Here is a 20,493-nt window from a genome sequence, read left to right on the forward strand (position 1 = left end):
CCATTGCCAAGGCCCTTGGTTTACTACCAGGAATGGATGTCAAGACTTTATTGCTAAAGACTTCAGATACTTGGGCTGCAAGGCCACTGAGAAAACCTGCTGGAACTGAGCTGATAACCTCCTCCATGTAGACCAGCTAACAGAAAGCTGGGAGAAGCCATTCTGCATGCAGTTCAATGGGAGAGAGAGAAATCATCAGTGAAGATACTCAACAGTAGACACTGCAAGCCTTAAATTTAGCCTGCCAGAGCCGGGCGTGGTGGCGCACGCCTTTAATCCCAGCACTTGGGAGGCAGAGGTAGGAGGATTGCCATGAGTTCAAGGCCACCCTGAGATGACAGAGTTAATTCCAGGTCAGCCTGGAGCAGAGTGAGACCCTACCTTGAAAAACCAAAAAAAAAAAAAAGTAGCCAGCCAGGCCAAATGAGCCAACAGGTGCAACAGTGGCACGTCTATCATGGTGGAAACCAACTGCCCTCCAATTGGACTGGAGGTCCGCTCCATGGGAGGGAATACATCCCTGATACTGAAAACTTAAAAAAGGGTAGTCATGAGCCCTAGGGGTGTAATGTCTGCTGCTGTCTGGCTAAATCTATATACTATGCTTATCTAATTGTCGAGTAAGTACTTCTCTTAATGTTCATATCCTTATATTAATGCTACTCTCACTCTGTGTAGAGAATCTTTTCTTTTCAGATGGCAATGACCTTGGGATGACTCAGAAGGTATCATGGTGCTGGAAAGAAGTGACAGGAGTGCTCAGTATTGTAATATCTCTATCACACCTTCCAAGACTTGGGGTCTATTGTAGAAGAGGTGGAGTAAAGAATGTAAGAGCCAAAGCTGGGCGTGGTGGCACATGCCTTTCATCCAAGCCCTGGGGAGGCAGAGGTAGGAGTAATGCTGTGAGCTCAAGGCCACCCTGAGACTCCATAGTGAATTCCAGGTCAGCATGGGCTAGACTGAGACCCTACCTCGAAAAAAAAAAAAAAATTAATTTAATTTAAAAAAAAGAATGTAAGAGCCAAAGGAAGGGTAGGACTCCTTACAATGTGCTCCCCCCAGACAAAAAATAGCCAGGGTATCCACGACCTCACAGTGCCTGACACTACCTACATAAAGCCATCATAACAGAAGGAAAAGATCATCACATCAAAATAAGAGAGAGACTGATTGAGAGGGGGAGGGGATATGATAGGGAATGGAGTTTCAAAGGGGAAAGTGGGAGGGAGGGAGGGCATTACCATAGGATATTTCTTATAATCATGAAATTGTTAATAAAAAATTTTTTTGAAAAGAAAAAATATTTATAAAATTAGCCAGACATGCATCTGGAATTTGTTTTCAGTGGCTGAGGGCCCTGGCATGCTCATTCATTCTCTTTCTCTTAAAAAAAAAAAAAAAGAAAGCATAAAGCCAGGCATGGTGGTGCATGCCTCTAATCCCAGCACTCGGTTGGCAGAGGTAATAGGATCACATCACCATGGGTTCAAGGCCACCCTGAGACTACCGAGTAAATTCCAGGTCAGCCTGAGCTAGAGTGAGACCCTACCTTAAAAAAATAAATAAATAAATAAAATATTTCTTTAAAAAGGGGAGGGTGGGGCTGGAGAGATGGCTTACTGGGTAAGGCACTTGCCTGCGAAGCCTAAGGATCCATGTTTGACTCTCCAGATCCCACATATGCCAGACGCTCAAAGGTGGGCAAGCAAAAGGTTTCACATGCCTACTAGGTAGCACAAGCATCTGGAGTTCAATTTCATTAGCTTGAGGCCCTGGCTCACCAGTTCTCTCTCTTTGGCTCTCAAAAATAAAAAAGGGGGTTCTGGAGAGATAGTGGGTAAGGCACACACTTGCCTTTGAAGCCTGAGTATCCAGGTTCAGCTCCCCAATACCCATGTAAGCCAGATGCACAAGGTAGCTCATGTATCTGGAGTATTTTGTTTTTTGGGTTTTTTTTTTTTGCAGTGACTAGAGGCCCTGGCACACCCATTCTCTCTCTTTCTATCTGCCTCCCTCTGTCTCTCCCAAATAAATAATTTTTTTTTCAATGTCCAATGACTGCGTAGTGGGAATTCTTTTTTTTTTTTTTTAATTTTTTATTTTATTAATTTGAGAGCGACAGACACAGAGAGAAAGACAGATAGAGGGAGAGAGAGGGAATGGGTGTGCCAGGGCTTCCAGCCTCTGCAAACGAACTACAGACGCGTGCGCCCCCTTGTGCATCTGGCTAACGTGGGACCTGGGAAACCGAGCCTCAAACCAGAGTCCTTAGGCTTCACAGGCAAGCGTTTAACCGCTAAGCCATCTCTCCAGCCCAAATAAAATATTTTTTTTAGAAAATAAAATTAGCCAGGTATGGTGGTCAGAATACAGGATGTTAAGACAGGAGGATGAAGACATCAAGGACGACTAGGCTAATGAAATTAGCCTCAGGTATATAATATGATCTTGTCTCAGAAAAAAAGAAGGGCTGGAGAGATGGCTTTATTGGTTAAGGCACTTGCTCACGAAGCCTAAGGACCCAGGTTCAATTCTCCAAATCCCACATAAGCCAGATGCACATGGTGGTGCTTCCATCTAGAGTTCATCTGCAGTAGCTAGAGGCCCTGACACGCCCATTCTCACACTCTCTCCCCCACCCTGTCTCTAATAAATAATAAAAATAAATATTTTTAAAATGTTTTTTAAAAACAACCCTTATATAAATGCACACATATACATGTATGTGTGTGGGGGGTGTGTACATATAGTCATGATTTGCTTCTAATAAGCTACAATCAGCAAGGGCCACATGTTTTATTCACAAACAAATACACTTACACACGTGCTTATTAACAGGTACTCAAATATTTGTTGAATGGATGAAATCACATAGTGTAGCAAAACTGTATGTGCTTAATTACAACTTGAACACCACAGAATATTTTTTAAATGAAAATGGGGGGTGGAGAGATGGCTTAGCAGTTAAGGCATTTGTCAGCAAAACCAAAGGATCCCAGTTTAATTCTCCAGGACCCATGTAAGCCAGATGCACAAAGGGGTGCATGCATCTAGAGTTCCTTTGCAGTGGCTGGGGACCATGGCACGCCCATTGTTTCTCTCTCGTTCCCTTTTCCTCTCTCTCAAATAACTAAATAAATATTTTTAAAAGTGAAAATGTAGGTTAATTAAACCACATTTCTCTCCTGAACTTCACTATTTTTTCTCTGTTGTGTTTGCTATTATAGATACATCTTTGCTGTCATAAAACTTACCCAAAAAATAATAATACTATTTGGGTTGGAGATGGCTTAGCGTTAAGCGCTTGCCTGTGAAGCCTAAGGACTCTGGTTTGAGGCTCAATTCCCTAGGACCCACGTTAGCCAGATGTACAAGGGGGTACATGTGTCTGGAGTTCGTTTGCAGTGGCTGGAGGCCCTGGCGTGCCCATTCTCTTTCTGCCTCTTTCTCCCTCTGTCTGTTGCTCTCAAATAAATAAATAAAAATTTAAAAATTTAAAAACAAAATAATAATAATAATACTTGCCAGGCACGGTGGCAAGCACCTTTAATCCCCACACTCTGGAGGATAAAGTAGGAGGACAGCTATGAGTTCAAGGCCATTCTGAGAGTACATAGTTAATGCCAGGTCAACCTGGGTTAGAACAAGACCTTGAAAATAAAAAATAAATCTTGCCCAAACACATTTATTTTTATATTTTATTTATTTTATGAGAGAGAGAGGAAGAGAATTGGCATGCCAGGGCCGCTAGCCATTACAATTGAACTCCAGATGCATGTATCCCTCTTGTGCGCATGTGTGGCCTTGTGCACTTGTGCATTTGGCTTATGTGGGATCTGGAGAGTTGAACATGGGTCCTTAGGCTTTGCAGGCAAGCACCTTAACTGCTAAGTCATTTCTCCAGTCCCCTATGACACATTTTTTAAAATTTATTTATTTTAGAGAGGTAGAGTATGTGTGTGTGAGAGAGGATGAGGCAGAATAGAGAGAATGGGCATGTCAGGGCCTCCAGCCACTGAAAATGAATTCCAGATGCATGTGCTACCTGTATACCTGGCTTATGTGAGTCTAGGGAGTCAAACCTAGGTCCCTGGATTTGCAGGCAAGTGCTTTAACCACTAATCCATCTCTGCAGCCCCCAAAACACATTTTTACTGTCACTCCTCCCATTAAAGACATAAATCAGGCATGGTGGCTCATGCCTTTAAACCCAGCACTTCGGAGGCAGAAGTAGGAGGATTGCCGTGAGTTCAAGGTCACCCTGAGACTACTGAGTGAAATTCCAGGTCAGCTTGGGTATAGTAAGACCCTACCTCAAAAACCTGGGTGTGGAGCCGGGCGTGGTGGCGCACGCCTTTAATCCCAGCACTCGGGAGGCAGAGGTAGGAGGATCGCCGTGAGTTCAAGGCCACCCTGAGACTACAGAGTTAATTCCAGGTCAGCCTGGACCAGAGTGAGACCCTACCTCGAAAAACAAAAAAAAAAAAAAAAAAAAAAAAAAAAAAAAAAAAAACCTGGGTGGGGTGGTTTGAGTCAGGAGTCCCCCATAAACTTAGGTACTATAAATGATAGTCTCCCCAGTTGATGGAAATTGGAAATTAAAGCCTCTTGGATGTGGTGTATTGTTGGGGGCAGGCGTATGGGTGTCATAGCCAGTTTCCCTATGCCAGTGTTGGGCATACTCTCCTGAGGCTATGGTCCACCTTATGTTGGCCAGGGGGTGATGTCTACCCTCTGCTCATGCCATTGTTTTCCCTTGCTATCATGTAGCTTCCCCTCAAATCTGTAAGCCAAAATAAACCTTCCCCCCACCCCCACCAAACTGCTCGTGATCAGGTGATTTCTGCCAGCAATGTGAACCTGACTGTAACATTAAAGTTGGTATTGAGTGGGGTCATTTGCTGCTGGATACCAGACTGTGTGGCTTTGGCCTTTTAGAGCTAATTTTCAAGAGGAATGTAGAAGGATTTGAAACCTTGACCTAAGCAACACCTTACAGTGCTGTAAGGACAACTTGATGGGCTCTTCTGGTCTTAGTTGAAAGACCTGAATGCAATAATAACTATGGACTGTGAGGTTTAGCTTATGAGGATAAGAAAGAGCTTTGCTTCCACTGGGCTAGAAGCATGAGAGGCTTGCTGTTATGCCCATGTCCTAAGAACTTGTACAGGGTTGCAGTGCATAGAAACAGACTGGTGTGTGCAAAGGGATATGGCAAGAAATCTTTGGGCCAAATCTGCTGCCCGTTCAGCTGCAACTGTATGAGATTACAACCACTGAGATTGTACCAGGGACCTGCACTGGGGTAACAGGAAGAATGTAGACTCTTTTGATGGGGCCTGAGTGCTCAAGGACTGTCCTGTTCTTCAAAGTTGGTTTTTTTCTCCCCTGGATTAACAAACTGGCATCTTACCTGTTATTGTGCAGTGTAAGAAATACAGGAAAGACAGGGTCATTGAATTTGCAACACAGTTTTGGAAATGGCCATGGGCAATGTGAAGGAGGTTTGCTAGATGCCTGCATGGAGACCCGATGGAGCTGTCCTGATGATCTGTGGGTTGCAGTAGAGACCCAGTGGAGATACCAGGACCACAAGAAGGCTGCCAAGGAGAGCTGGTGGCCCCAAAAGAAGTTTTCCAGGACTGTGAGTAATCTAGCTTAAGGGGTGGAATTGGAACTCCAGAGATTTGTTTTGGTTAGAATTATCAGACTTGGAGACTTCGCACTGACTGGAGTTGTTGCCCTTAGCGTAACAGAGTTTGATATTTGCCCTGTTTAAATCTTGTATTGGCTGAATATTTCTTGGTTATGTCCAATGCCATGTTTTGCAGTGTGAATGTACTGGATGCATTGTATTTTATATCATATATCAGTATCAGTTTATGAGGTCAGGGGCAGAATGTGCTGGTTTGATTCAGGTGTCCCCCATAAACTTAAGTATGCTAGTCTCCCCAGCTGATGGAGATTTGGGAATTAATGCCTCCTAGAGGGAGTGTATTGTTGGGGGCAGGGTTAAGGATGTCACAGCCAGTTTCCCCATGCCAGTGTTTGGTATACTCTCCTGTTGCTATTATCTACCTTATCTACCAGGGGGTGATGGCCCCTTTCTGCTCCTGCCATCATTTTCCCCTGCCATCATGGAGCTTCCCCTTGTGTCTGTAAGCCAAAATAAACCTTTTTTTTTTTCTCCCAAAAGCTGCTCTTGGTTGGTGATTTCTGCCAGCAATGTGAACTTGACTGCAACCCTGGGCTAGCAGGCTTTGCAAACAAGTGCCTTTAATCACTGATCCTTCTCTGGAGACCAAAGTATTGGTTTTTAAAAGCACATAAGTAAATTAAGTGTTTTTACTATTTCGTGCATATAGAAAGTGTTTTAATGAGAAGAAGTACAAAAAGAAACTGTGCATTATATAAACTGCTTTCTTCCTCTTAATGAGCATATAAATTATGCCCATTAGAAAAAAAAACCCATAACATAAAGACCAACATTCAGAGTTGAATTTTGGTGAAAGGGACAAGGGACTTTTTATATATAGCTACTTAAAACAACTCTATACCAGCTACTTTCAAAAGCACTTAAAAAGGACATTTTATTTCTTAAGTATTGGATAGGCTAAAAATAAACATAAGACCTCTGAAATCTAAGACACCCCTACAAATACACCACCACTTTTTGTCTTTCAGACACATTTTTCCATTCAATAATTCTTATAAACTGAATCCGTTTCTTTCTGGTCTTGCTTTAACACATTTATCTATAAATATTTCAGTTTTATTTTTGTAGCTACTTATTTGAGAGAGACAGTAAGAGAGAGAGAGTTGGGTGCACCAGGGCTTCCAGCCACTGCAAACAACCTACAGATCCATGTGCCACCTTGTGCATCTGGCTTACGTGGGTAGTAGGGAATTTAACCTGGGTCCTTAGTTTTTGCAAGCAAGCATCTTAACTGCTAAGCCATCTCTCCAGCCCTCTATAAATATTTCAAATGAACATGCTTATATTCAAATTTTGCAAATGCTTAATCTTAGAACATTACTGAGTTTTCTATCCAGTAGTCAATTCTTACCTGTAATTTCAGATGTATATGAAATAATTCATCATATATTTGATTTATTTGATGGGGAAGTAAGCTTTGCTTGCTTGACACTTTACATTTTGGAGAGGTGACATGTTGCAAAGAAAAGTCTTTGCCATCATTACAACATTCAGTGCCAGGTCTTGACGGCAGGGCAACTGCAAAAGTTTTAAATATTATCAGACAGAATAATCTCCAGGAAGAGTTACTTTATGTAAAAATTACAGTATTGTCAACACTCACATATTAACTACCCTAACCCAACAATAGAAAGTAACCTCACAAACCTCTGATGCCATTTCCTCCTTTTTCCTCCTAAACCAAATTAACCACTAGCCCAATCATAGTGCTATCATTACCTTTACTCCTCAATGTATACTACCTACATTAAAAAGTCCTTGTTTTGCCTGTTTTAGACTTCATACACTTATGATTATGTAATGTCTATACCCTCTTGACTTAAATACTAACAACTTTGAAATCTACCCATGCTGATCTCAAAATGATGGGCTCAGAAATTATTATTGCTTGATCATATTTTTAAAATATAAGACAATACTTTCCCAGAAGGGTATTTAAGGTGCTTTGGCTATACAGACTACAGAGGCATGCACTTGGCTCCTGTTACACATATTCAAGAATTTCTCTGAGACATATAACTAGTAGCAAAACTGTTGGCTTATCTTGCAGGTTCAACTTTACTAGTGATGACAAACTATTTTCCAAAGTACTTATTATTTAATGTCAATGGCAGTGGGTAAGTTTCTCTTGCTTCATATTATTACAAGCATTGTATCTCTAGAAAACATAATTTCTGTTAGTAATTAGAGTATAGGGGGCTGGAAAGATATCTCAGCAGTTAAGGCACTTGCCTGCGAAGCCTAACAACCCAGGTTTTGGTTCCCCAGAACCCATGCAAAGCCAGATACACAAAGCGGCACATACATCTGGAATTCATTTGCAGTGGCTAGAGGCCCTGGTGCACCCATTCTCTCTCACACATACATTCTTGCTCTCTCCCCTACTTGCAAATAAATAAACAAAAATATTTTGGAAAAAATGAGTAGAGAGCTGGGGAGGTGGCTCAGTTAATAAAGAGCTTCCTATGTAAGCATGAGAACCTGAGTTTGGATCCTCAGCACCCATGTAAATGCTGGATGGGCATGGCAGCCTTGCTGTAATTCCAGCACTCAGGAAGAAAAGATTGGGAGACCCCCCCCACACACACACACAAAGCAATCTGGCTAGCTAGACTAGCCAAAAGTGGCTGAACTCTTGGATCAAACAAGGTACCCTGTCTCAATACATAAGATGAACAGAAATTGAGGAAGACACCTGAATTTAACCTCTCCCTACAAGTGTATGTGCACACCCACAACGTATACATACACATGAGAACCTATACATGTACACATACAACAAAAATAATAGAGCATAAAAATACTGTCTTGGAGGAGGAAAAGGTCAAGACATCAAAAGTAAAAGAGAGAGAGACTTCAAGTTAAGATGGCAGCATAGAAACTATGCCAAAGCAACCTAGGGGGGAAAAAGACCAAAAAAACTCAGCAAAATAGACTTTTACTAAAAAGTGAGGTGTATAGGAAATTGAAGTGGCAGCAAAGAAGTGGAAGAGATTCAGAGCCCGCACAGGCCGGCAAAAGCGGCCCCGGAAGCTCCTCCAACCGCGGCAGCAGCGGTGGCGCACAAGAAAGCTGCCAGGCTCAGCTAGAGCCGCAGGAAAAGCCAGGTGCGGAGAGCTTCCCCTCACACCGGAACTCTCTGCAACTCAGGAAACGTGAAGGAAGAGCGGCAGTGAACAACGTAGGAGCAGACCAGGAAGTAGAAGAACACATGGAACAGCGAGAGAACTAGAGCAGCTGGGGCTCCCTTCCCTCCCCCACTGCCTGAGCCGAGCTCCAGCAAACAGAGCATCGGTCACGGGACCCAGCCATGCCAACTTGAGCCAACAGCAGAACTCAAGCAGGAGCAGAGTGTGACAACAACATCAACAGCTCCGGCACCAGTAACAGCAGCCCCAGCAGCAGCACTTCCAGTAGTGGCAGCAGTGGCAGACCCAGCAGCAGCAGCTTCAGAGGCAGCAGCGACATATCCAGCAACAGCACCTTCAGTGGCAGCGGTGGCTCCAGCACTAGCAGCTACAGCAGTGGCAGCTACAGCAGCAGCAGAGGCAGCAGCAGCGGTGGACCCAGCAGCAGCAGCTTTAGCAGCAGCAGTTCCAGCAGCAGGGGTGCTGATCTGCAGGGCCACACTTGCCAGGATCGGTTTGCCCCGCAGGAAAAGTCAGTGTCCAGATCCAGACCAAAATCAAACAAGGTAACTGGGATTGCACCAGGGAAGGGTCTCACTTGCTCACAAGCTGACTTGGATCCCTCAGCAGACCAGAAATCTTAATCTCTTTGTTGATAGAGGATCTGGTCATTATAATAACTACTCTTGCATACATACTTGGGGCTGTTTTTGATTGAATGTGTAGAGTGTTTAGTTAAATTTTAGAATCTACCTGTATTTTCCACTAACCCTACTTGAATACTCCCATAAAAGGGAATCCCAACCCCTAGGAACACCTTTGTAGATACTCTGAGAGTCTTAGGAGCCACACCTAACACCGTAAGCTCCTACACTGAAAATATATAACATCAAATCAATTGATACAGCTAAGAATACCCAACAAACTAGAAAATCCAAGCATTAACTTAATCCAAGATGCATAAATATATACATTATAACACAAGAAACACTAAGAAGCAAGACAATATAAATCCACCTAAAAGTATTAGTGCATCAGAAATGACCTCCAGTGAGAACGAGTTAGAGGAAATGCCTGAGAAAGATTTCAAAAGAATGATTGTAAATATGTTCAAAGAGCTCAAGGAACAAATCAAAGGAATCAAAGAAGAAATCAAAGAGGAAATCAAAGGAATCGAAGAGGAAATCAAAGAAGATGCAGGACACCAATTTACTGAAATAAAGAAGGCAATACAAGACATAAATAAGGAAATAGAAATAATAAAGAAAAACCAGTCAGAATTACTAGCAATGAAGAACACAGTTAATGAAATAAAAAGCTCTGTAGAAAATCTCACCAGTAGAATGGATGAAAGAGAGGACAGAATATCTAAGCTAGAAGACCAGGTGGCAGATCTAATACAGTCCCACAAAGAAAAAGACAAACTTATAGAAAAGTATGAATGGAAATTTCAAGTTATTTGGGTCACTATGAAAAGATCCAATATAAGAATTCAGGGCATAGTAGAAGGAGAAGAATTCCACTCCAAAGGCATAGTAGATGTCTTCAACAAAATCATGGAAGAAAACTTCCCTCAAATTGGGAAAGAGGTGCAAATGGAGATACAGGAAGCCTTTAGAACCCCAGCCAGACAAAACCCAGAAAGAACCTCTCCTCGCCATATTATAATCAAACTTCCAAACACACAAACCAAAGAAAAACTATTGAAAGCAGTTAGAGAAAAATCAAGTTACCTACAAAGGCAAACCCATTAGGATTACAGCAGATTATTCAACACAAACTTTAAATGCCAGAAGGGCCTGGAGTGATATATTCCAAGTTCTGAAAGATAACAACTGTCAACCAAAGTTACTTTATCCTGCAAAGCTATCCATTGAAATAGACAGAGAAATAAGGACATTCCATGACAAAAGCAGGTTAAAGGAGTATTTGAAGACAAAACTAGCTCTACAGAAAATACTTGATAGAATACTCCATGCTGAAGAAAAGGAAAAGCACACATATAAGGAACCTAGAAAAAACAAGCAATACACAAATACTAGTTAACACAAGAGAGCACAGGTAGAACCGGAACCACAAAAAATAAAATGGCAAACATAATACACCCCTTCCAATAATATCTCTTAATATCAACGGCCTCAATGCAACAACAAAAAGACATAGGTTTGCAGACTGGGTTAAAAAGCAGGATCCTACAATTTGTCGTCTGCAAAAACCTCACCTTTCTACAAAGGATAGACATTATCTTAGGGCGAAAGGTTGGAAAACGGTGTTTCAAGCAAATGGGCCTAGAAAACAAGCAGGGGTTGCTATCCTAATAGCAGACAAGGTAGACTCTAGTCCGACGTTAGTCAAGAAAGATAAGGCAGGTCACTTTATAATGATTAAGGGCACACTCCAACAGGAGGACATTACAAACCTAAACATACATGCACCTAACATGGGGGCTCCCAAATTCATCAAACAAACACTATTAGAACTAAGGTCACAGATAACACCAAACACAGTGGTGGTGGGTGACTTTAACACCCCACTCTCATCAATTGACAGGTCATCCTGAAAAAAATAAACAGAGAGGCATCTAAACTAAATGAGGTAATAGAAGGAATGGTCCTAACAGATATATATAGGACATTTCATCGAACTGCTGCAGAATATACATTCTTAAGGCAGCACATGGAACATTCTCTAAAATAGACCATATATTAGCACACAAAAAAAATCTTTACAAATTCAGGAAAACTGAAAAAATTCCTTGCATTTTATCTGACCACAATGGAATTAAACTACAAATCAGTAGCAAGAAAGGCTATAGAGCATACACAAAATCATGGAAACTAAACAGTACACTACTAAATGATGAATAGGTCAATGAAGAAATCAAAAAGGAAATCAAAAAATTTATAGTGTGAAACAATAATGAAACACAACATATCAAAATCTCTGGGACACAATGAAGGCAGATCTAAGAGGCAATTTTATAGCCTTAAGTGCCTATATTAAGAAATTAGAAAGGTCACAATTAAAGGACCTAATGCTTCACCTTAAAGCATTGGAAAAAGAAGAACAAGGCAAACCAAAAATCAGTACATGGGAAGAAATAATAAAGATTATCGCAGAAATTAATGAAATAGAAACAAAAAAAAAAAAAATCCAAAGAATTAATGAAACAAAGAGTTGGTTCTCTGAAAGGATAAACAAGATTGAAAAACCCTTAGCAAATCTGACCAAAGAAAGAGAGAAGAGACACAAATTAACAAAATCGAGATGGAAAAGGTAATATCACAACAGATTCCAGAGAAATTCAAAAAATGATAGGGACATACTATAAAAGCATATACTCCACAAAGTATAAAAATCTGAAAGAAATGGATGATTTCCTTGATTTATATGACCTACCTATATTAAATCAAGATGAGATTAATCACTTAAATAGACCTATAACAAACAGTTATCAATAATCTCCCAACTAAAAAAAGCCCAGGCCCAGATGGATTCACTGCTGAATTTTACCAGACCTTTAAGGAAGAGCTAACACCATTGCTTCTTAAGCTTTTCCAGGAAATAGAAAAAGAAGAAATTCTACCAAACTCCTTCTATGAGGCCAGCATCACCCTGATACCAAAAGCAAGCAAAGATAGAACAAAAAAAGAAAATTACAGACCAATCTCCCTCATGAACATAGATGCAAAAATTCTCAACAAAATATTGGCAAACAGAATACAAGAGTATATCAAAAAGATCATTCACCCTGACCAAGTAGGCTTTATCCCAGGGATGCAGGGATGGTTCAATATACTCAAATCTATAAATGTAATACATTATATAAATGGGTTGAAGGACACACATCACATGATCATCTCATTGGATGCAGAGAAAGCATTTGACAAAATCCAACATCCCTCCCTTCATGATAAAAGTCCTACAGAGACTGGGAATAGAAGGAACATATATCAATATAATAAAAGCTATTTATGACAAGATAAAGGCAACATATTACTAAATGGGGAAAAACGGGAAGCTTTTCCACTAAAATCAGGAACAAGACAAGGGTGTCCACTGTGCCCACTTTTATTTAATATAGTTTTGGAAGTCTTAGCCATAATAATAAGGCAAGAGACACATATAAAAGGGATACAAATTGGAAAGGAAGTGATCAAGTTATCATTATTTGCAGATGACATGATTCTATACATAAAGGACCCAAAGACTCTACTAGCAAACTATTAGAAATGATCAAATCCTACAGCCATGTAGCAGGATACAAAATAAATACACAGAAATGAGTAGCCTTCATATATGCTAACAACAAACACACAGAGGATGAAATCAGAGAATCACTACCATTCACAATTGCATCAAAGAAAATAAAGTACCTTGGAATAAACCTAACGAAGGAAGTAAAGAATCTCTACAATGAGAACTTTAAAACACTCAAGGGATAAATTGCAGAAGACACTAGAAAGTGGAGAAACAACCATTGTTCCTGGATTGGAAGAATAAATATTGTGAAAATGGTAACCTTACCAAAAGCAATCTACACATTTAATGCAATCCCTATCAAAATTCCAGAGGAATTCTTCATGGAAATAGAAGAAACAATCCAAAAATTCATTTGGCATCACAAAAAAACCTTGAATATCTAAAACAATACTGAGCAACAAAAATAAGGCTGGTGGTATCACCATACCTGATTTTAACCTATAGTACAGAGCCATAGTAACAAAAACAGTGTGGTACTGGCACAAAAACAGACATGTAGATCAGTGGAACAGAATAGAGGACCCAGATGAAGTCCAGGTAGCTATAGCTACCTGATATTTGATAAAAATGGCAAAAATACTCATTGGAGAAAAGACAGCCTCTTCAGCAAATGTTGTTTTGAAAACTGGATATATATCTGCAGAAGGATGAAAATAGATTCTTCTCTCTCGCCATGCACAAGAATTAAGTCCAAATGGATTAAAGACCTTAATTAACATCAGACCTGAAACTCTGAAACTGCTAGAGGAAAAAGTAGGGGAAACCCTTCAACATATTGGTCTTGGCAAAGACTTTCTGAATACAACCCCAATTGCTCAGGCAATAAAACCACAGATTATTCACTGGGACCTCATGAAATTACAAAGATTTTGCACTGCAAAGAACACAATGAAAAAAGCAAAGAGGCAACCAACAGAATGGGGAAAAAATCTTCGCCAGCTATACATCTGATAGAGGATTAATATCTAGGATATACAATGAACTCAAAAATTAAATAATAATGGGCTGGAGAGATGGCTTAGCAGTTAAGCACTTGCCTGTGAAGTCTAAGGACCCCGGTTCGAGGCTCAGTTCCCCAGGTCCCACATTAGCCAGATGCACAAGGGAGCACACGCGTCTGGAGTTCGTTTGCAGTGGCTGGAAGCCCTGGCGCGCCCATTCTCTCTCTCTCCCTCTATCTGTCTTTCTCTCTGTGTCTGTCACTCTCAAATAAATAAATAAATAAAATTTAAAAAAATTAAATAATAAGGAATCAAATAAGCCAATCAAAAAATGGGCTATGGAGCTAAAAAGAGCATTCTCAAAGGAAGAAATACGAATGGCATATAAACATCTAAAAAAATGTTCTATGTCACTAGTCATCAGGGAAATGCAGATTAAAACTACATTGAGATTCCATCTCACTCCTATCAGATTGGCCACCATAATGAAAACAAATGGTCATAAATGTTGGTGGGGATGTGGAAAAAGAGGAACCCTTCTACATTGCTGGTGGGAATGCAATCTGGTCTAGCCATTGTGGAAATCAGTGTGGAGGTTCCTAAAACAGCTAAAGATTGATCTACCATATGACCCAGCTATAGCACTCCTAGGCATAGCATATATCCGAAGGACTCATCTCATTTCCTTAGAAGTAAGTGCTCAACCATGTTTATTGCTGCTCAATTTATAATAGCTGGGAAATGGAACCAGCCTAGATGTTCCTCAACTGATGAGTGTATAATGAAGATGTGGCATATTTATACAATGGAGTTCTACTCAGCAGTAAAGAAAAATGAAGTTATGAAATTTGCAGAAAAATGTATGGACCTGGAAAGGATTATACTAAGTGAGGTAAGCCAGGTCCAGAAAGCCAAGCGTCACATGTTCTCTTTCATATGTGGATCCTAGCTACAGATGATTGGGCTTCTGCGTGAGAAGGAAAATACTTGGTAGCAGAGGCCGGTAAGTTAAAAAGGAGACATAAAGGGAAGAGAAAGGAAGGGAGGAGGATACTTAATAGATTGATATTGTATATATGTAAGTACAATGATTTAGATGGGAGGCAATATGATTGAGAATGGAATTTCAAACGGGAATGTGTCGGGGTGGAGGGAGGGAATCACCATAGGATATTTTTTTATAATCATGGAAAATGTTAATAAAAATTTAAAAATTAATAAAAAAGTAAAAGAGACTGATTGAGATGGGCAGGGGGTATGATGGAGAATGGAGTTTCAAAGGGGTATGTGGGGAGAGGGATGGTATTACCATGGGATGATATTATCATGGAAGTTGTTAATAAAAAATAAAAAGATTGATAAAAAAATACTCTCTTGGGGGCTGGAGAGATGACTTAGCAGTTAGGCAGTTGCCTATGAAGCCTAAGGAACCCGGTTCAAGGCTTGATCACCCAGGAACCATGTAAGGAGGCGTGTGCCTCTGGAATTCGTCTGCAGCAGCTGGAGGCCCTGGCGAGCCCATTCTCTCTCTCTATCTGCTTTTTTCTCTTTCTGTGCCTTTCAAATAAGTAAATAAAAGAAACAAACAGCCGGGTGTGGTGGCGCAGGCCTTTAATCCCAGCACTTGGGAGGCAGAGGTAGGAGGATAGCTGTTCGTTCAAGGCCACCCTGAGACTCCAGGTCAGCCTGGGCTAGAGTGAAACCCTACCTCAAAAAACCAAAAATAAATAAAAAATAAAAATAAATCAACAAACATACAAAAAATAATCTTGTGCCAGGCCATGGTGGTACATGCCTTTAATCACAGCACTCAGGAGGCAGAGGTAGGAGGATTGCAGAGAATTCGAGTCCACCCTGAGACTACATAGTGAATTCCAGGTCAGCCTGAGCTAGAGTGACACCCTACCTTGAAGAAAAAAAAAAAATACTCTCTTGGGCAGGGGAGATGACTCAGTGGTAATGCACTTGTTTGCAAAGCCTGCTGGCCCAGGTTCAATTCTCCAGCACCCATGGTAAGCCAGATGCACAGAGTGGATCATGTGTTTGGAGCTCCTTTTCAGAGGCACTTGGCTCTGGCACATGTGTGAATGCACTCTCTCAAATTAAAAAATAAAACTTGTGCTCGCTTTGGCAGCACATATACTAAAATTGGAACGATACAGAGTAGATTAGCATGGCCCCTACACAAGGATGACATGCAAATTCGTGAAGCATTCCATATTTAAAAAAATAAATAAATAAAATAAAAATAAAACTTTTTAAATTCTCTCTTGCCAGCTAGACGTGGTGGCACAAGCCTTTAATCCCAGCACTCGGGAAGCAGAGGTAGGATGATCACCATGAATTCAAGGCCACCCTCAGATTACATAGTGAATTACAGGTCAGCCTGGACTAGAGTAAAATCCTACCTCGAAACACACACACACACACACACACACACACACACAAAATACTCCCTTGCCAAAAGGAACCCCTTAAATACTACTTGTATGAAGGTGAAATGCCAGCCTCTAAAAAATTAGCTTGGTGGTTCTACAAAAAATGAAATATAAAATATTTTTAAAAATAAATTTAGGGGGCTGGAGAGATGGCTTAGCAGTTAAGAGCTTGCCTGTGAAGCCTAAGGACCCTGGCTCTAAGCTCAATTCCCCAGGGCCCATGTTAGCCAGTTGCACAAAGAGGCGCATGCATCTGGAGTTCGTTTGCAGTGCCTGAAGGCCCTGGCACGCCCATTCTCTCTTTCTATCTGCCTCTTTCTCTCTGTCTGTTTCTCTCAAATAAATAAATAAAAATGACCAAAAAAAAAATTTAAAAATATAAATTAATTTAGGAGCTAGGCATGGTGGTGTACGCCTTTAATCCCAGCAATCAGGAGGAAGAGGTAGGCGGATCACTGTGAGTTCGAGGCCACCCTGAGAATACAGAGTGAATTCCAGGTCAGCCTGGGCTAGAGTGAGACCCTACCTTGAAAAACCAAAAAATAAAATAAAATAATAAATTTAGGGACGGAGAGATGACTTAGCAGTAAAGGCACCTGCCTGCAAAGCCAAAGGACCTTGGTTTGATTCCCCAGGCCCCATTTAAGGCAGATGCAGTGGCTGGAAACCCTGGTATAACCATTCTCTCCCTCCCTTTCTCTCAGCCTCTCTCTATCTCTAAAATAAATAAATAAAAATAATTAATTAATTTAAAAATAGTAAAACAAAACAATAGCTAAGTGTGGTGAAGGCACACCTTTAATCCCAGCACTCTGGAGGTAGCGGCAGGAGGATCACCATGAGTTCAAGGCTACCCTGAGACAAGTCCAGGTCAGTCTGGGCTAGAGCAAGATCCTACCTTGAAAGAAAAGGAAAAGTAAAAGAAAATGAAAAAGAAAAAGAGGGACAGGAAGGGAAGGGAAAAGAAAAGGATGGAATGGAATGGAAAAGAAAAGAGACAAGACATGATAGATCTACCATATGACCCACATATATCACTCTTGGAAAGATTGCTGGAAAGATTCTAAGTCAACATATCAACAAGATATTTGCATATTAAATTTTACTACAGCATAATAGCTGCAATATGGAATGAATCTAGGTGTCTATCAACAGAGAAATGAATACAGAAAACATGGCTATATATAAACAATGGGATTTTAATCAGCAATAATAAAATTATGCTATTTTCAAGAAAATGCATTTAACTAGAGAGTATCATATTAAGTGGACCAAGTCAGATACTATATATTTTCTGTCTGCCTCTTTTTCTCAAATAAATAAATAAAATGCTTTAAAAAAATAAATATCTGTAAATAATAAGTAGAACTAACAATCAGAAGAAAATGCTTTCTCTCAGTGGTTTTAATTTGCATGAATCATTTGGATGTTCAAATATTAAAAAAAGAATCTCTCATTTTATTTCCCATCTTGGGCAGACCTTAGAAAAGCCAAAATTTAAAAAAAGATTAATTTTGGGCTAGAGAGATAGTTTAACAGTTAAGGCACTTGCCTGCAAAGCCAAAAGACCTAGATTTGATTCCCCAGTACCCATGTAAGCCAGATGCACAAGGTAGCACATGCATCTGGAGACCATTTGTTGTGGCTAAAGGCCCTGGAGCGCCCATTCTCTCTCTATCTCTCTCTATCAATATGTGCCCTCTCAAAAAACATAAATTAAAAATGGAAATGGATAGATCTGGAAAGGATTATATTAAGTGAGGTAACCCAGGCCCAGATATCCAAATGTTGCATGTTCTCTCTTAGGCCCAGAAAGCCAAATGTTACATGTTCTCTCTTATATATGGATCCTAACTACAAATGTATAGACTTGTGTATGAGCTGGAACCAAAAATCAGTAGCAGAAGCCAGTAAGCTAGAAAAAGGCTATAAGGGAGGGAGGAGGGAAGGACTTAAGGAGATGGTATTGTATGTATGTAAATAGAAGAACAGAGGGGAGGGGAAGGCCTAAGCAAGGCCAAGGGAAGAGATTGTATAAAAGAAGGGTTGGGGAGAGCCAATCAAAATTCAAGATATTCTGAATACGACATATGAAAACCTACTTTTTTGAATAATGGAACATCCAGAAGCTATAGATTGTTACTAGAATATTTTCAGTGCCAGGGATGGGAATCCTTCCAGTGAGTTGTTGGCCAGGGAGGTCCCTGTTGCCTCCAAAACATTACAAGCTGTTGCCAAGGCCCTTGGTTTCCCTTGAGAAACAGATGGTAAGACCCTATTGCTGAAGACTTCACATGTGTGAGCAGCAAAGTCACTGAAAAGTCAAGTTGGTGCTGAGGAGAAAACCTCCCTATATACCAGTCAACTGAAAACTGGAAAAATCTGTACTGCATGCAGCCCTATAGGAGACAGAAGTCATCAGTGGTGAAAACAGTGGACACTGGAAGCCTCAAGTTTGGCCAGACAGGCCAAATGACTAAACAAGTGCTACAGTGGCATGTCTGCTCTTGGGGAAACCAACTGCTCTCTAATGGGACTGAAGGCCCACTCTATGGGAGAGAAAACATGCCTGGTACTGAAAACTCAATCAAAAGCCTATGGCAGGGGAGGTCATGAGCCTTAGGAGTATAAAGCCTGCTCTTGTCTGGATAAATGGATGTATTATTCTCACTAAACTGCCCTGAAAGCACTACACTTAATGTTCATATTCATATATTGATGCTACTCTCACTTCTGGTTAGAGAAGCTTCTCTTTTCAGATGGTGATGACCACTAGGATGGCCCAAAAGGCAACACAGTGCTGAGAAGGGACAGAGGAGTGTCCTGCACTGAAACATCTCATACCCTCCAAGGCTCAGGGTACACTGCAGAAGAGGTGGCGGAAAGAATATAAGAGCCAAAGAAGGGTACCACTCCTAACAATGCAACTGTCCAGACAGAAATTGGCCTCAATATCCATCACCTCACAGAGAAAAAGGAGAAAAAAAAATGATGACATCAAATTAAAAGAGAGAACAATATAGAGAGGGAGCAAATATGATGGGAGAGCAGAATTGTGAAGTGAAAGTGGGGGAGGGAAGGGAAATATCATAGTTTGTTGTCTGTAAGTATAAAGGTTGCCAGTAAAAAAATAAAATAAAAAAACAAAAAGATTAATTTTGCCTCATAAATAGCATATACTTGTAATCCCAATATATGGAGGCTGAGGCAAAAGGATCACAAATTCAAGGTAGTCCGAGTTACACAGACCATGACTAAAAAAGAAAAAAAATGAAATATTTTTAAAATAAAACAAATTACTTTTTGTTTAAAAATATTACAGTAGGGGTTGAGAGATGGCTTAGTAGTTAAGTGCTTGCCTGTGAAGCCTAAGGACCCCAGTTCAAGGTTCTATTTCCCAAGACCCACATTAGCCAGATGCTCAAGGGGGTGTACGTGTCTAGAGTTCATTTGCAGTGGCTGGAAGCCCTGGAGCACCCATTCTCTTTTTCTCTCTGCCTCTTTCTCTCTCTATCTGTCACTCTCAAATAAATAAATAAATAAAAATTACACTATATAAACAACAAATGCTTAAAAGTGAAAGACCTATTCAGTGCTCTGCTTATCTCTACACATACCCAACTCAACAATCCCTGATATGAGCACTCCTTTCATTTCTTTAGTCACCTTTCAAATACATACAGTTTTGCTATGTTTTCAGTAGGAAAAATGGCCATGTAATGGAAAACAATTAAGTCCATGTCTGCATCATCCTCAAATACTGAGACCAATATGACAAAGAGGATGAAGGAGGGAAGGAAAAAGAATGTGCGTAGATAACATCTTCCCCCCTCCAAAAAAAAAGTGTTGCCAATGGGGCAAGAGTACTCTTAAATCCTACAACCAAAAGGACAATAGATACCATGTCTGCTTGCCTCTTTTCTTGAAATCCTGACAAAACTATGAAAAATACTCAGGTAGACAGAGAGGTGCTATCATTTCAGCACCCAAGAATTCTTTTTCAA

At 40.5% G+C, this 20,493-nt stretch overlaps 1 protein-coding gene and 1 non-coding gene across 7 annotated transcripts in view; one reads left to right on the forward strand and one right to left on the reverse strand.

Moving 5' to 3' along the window:
- Ccdc138 (coiled-coil domain containing 138) overlaps positions 1 to 20,493 on the reverse strand; it is a 151,770-nt gene that overhangs the window by 125,129 nt on the left and 6,148 nt on the right. For all 6 annotated transcript variants that reach the window (XM_045148509.1, XM_045148511.1, XM_045148508.1 and 3 more), the window contains exon 5: positions 7,071 to 7,237. In XM_045148509.1, the coding sequence (XP_045004444.1) occupies positions 7,071 to 7,237 (167 nt within the window). The remainder of the gene's footprint in view (positions 1 to 7,070; positions 7,238 to 20,493) is intronic.
- Positions 16,170 to 16,276, forward strand: LOC123460383. The gene has a single exon (XR_006636948.1). It is a non-coding gene; the product is annotated as a U6 spliceosomal RNA (small nuclear RNA).

Source organism: Jaculus jaculus, chromosome 4 (assembly GCF_020740685.1).
Source record: "Jaculus jaculus isolate mJacJac1 chromosome 4, mJacJac1.mat.Y.cur, whole genome shotgun sequence".
Classification (NCBI taxonomy): Eukaryota; Metazoa; Chordata; class Mammalia; order Rodentia; family Dipodidae; genus Jaculus; species Jaculus jaculus.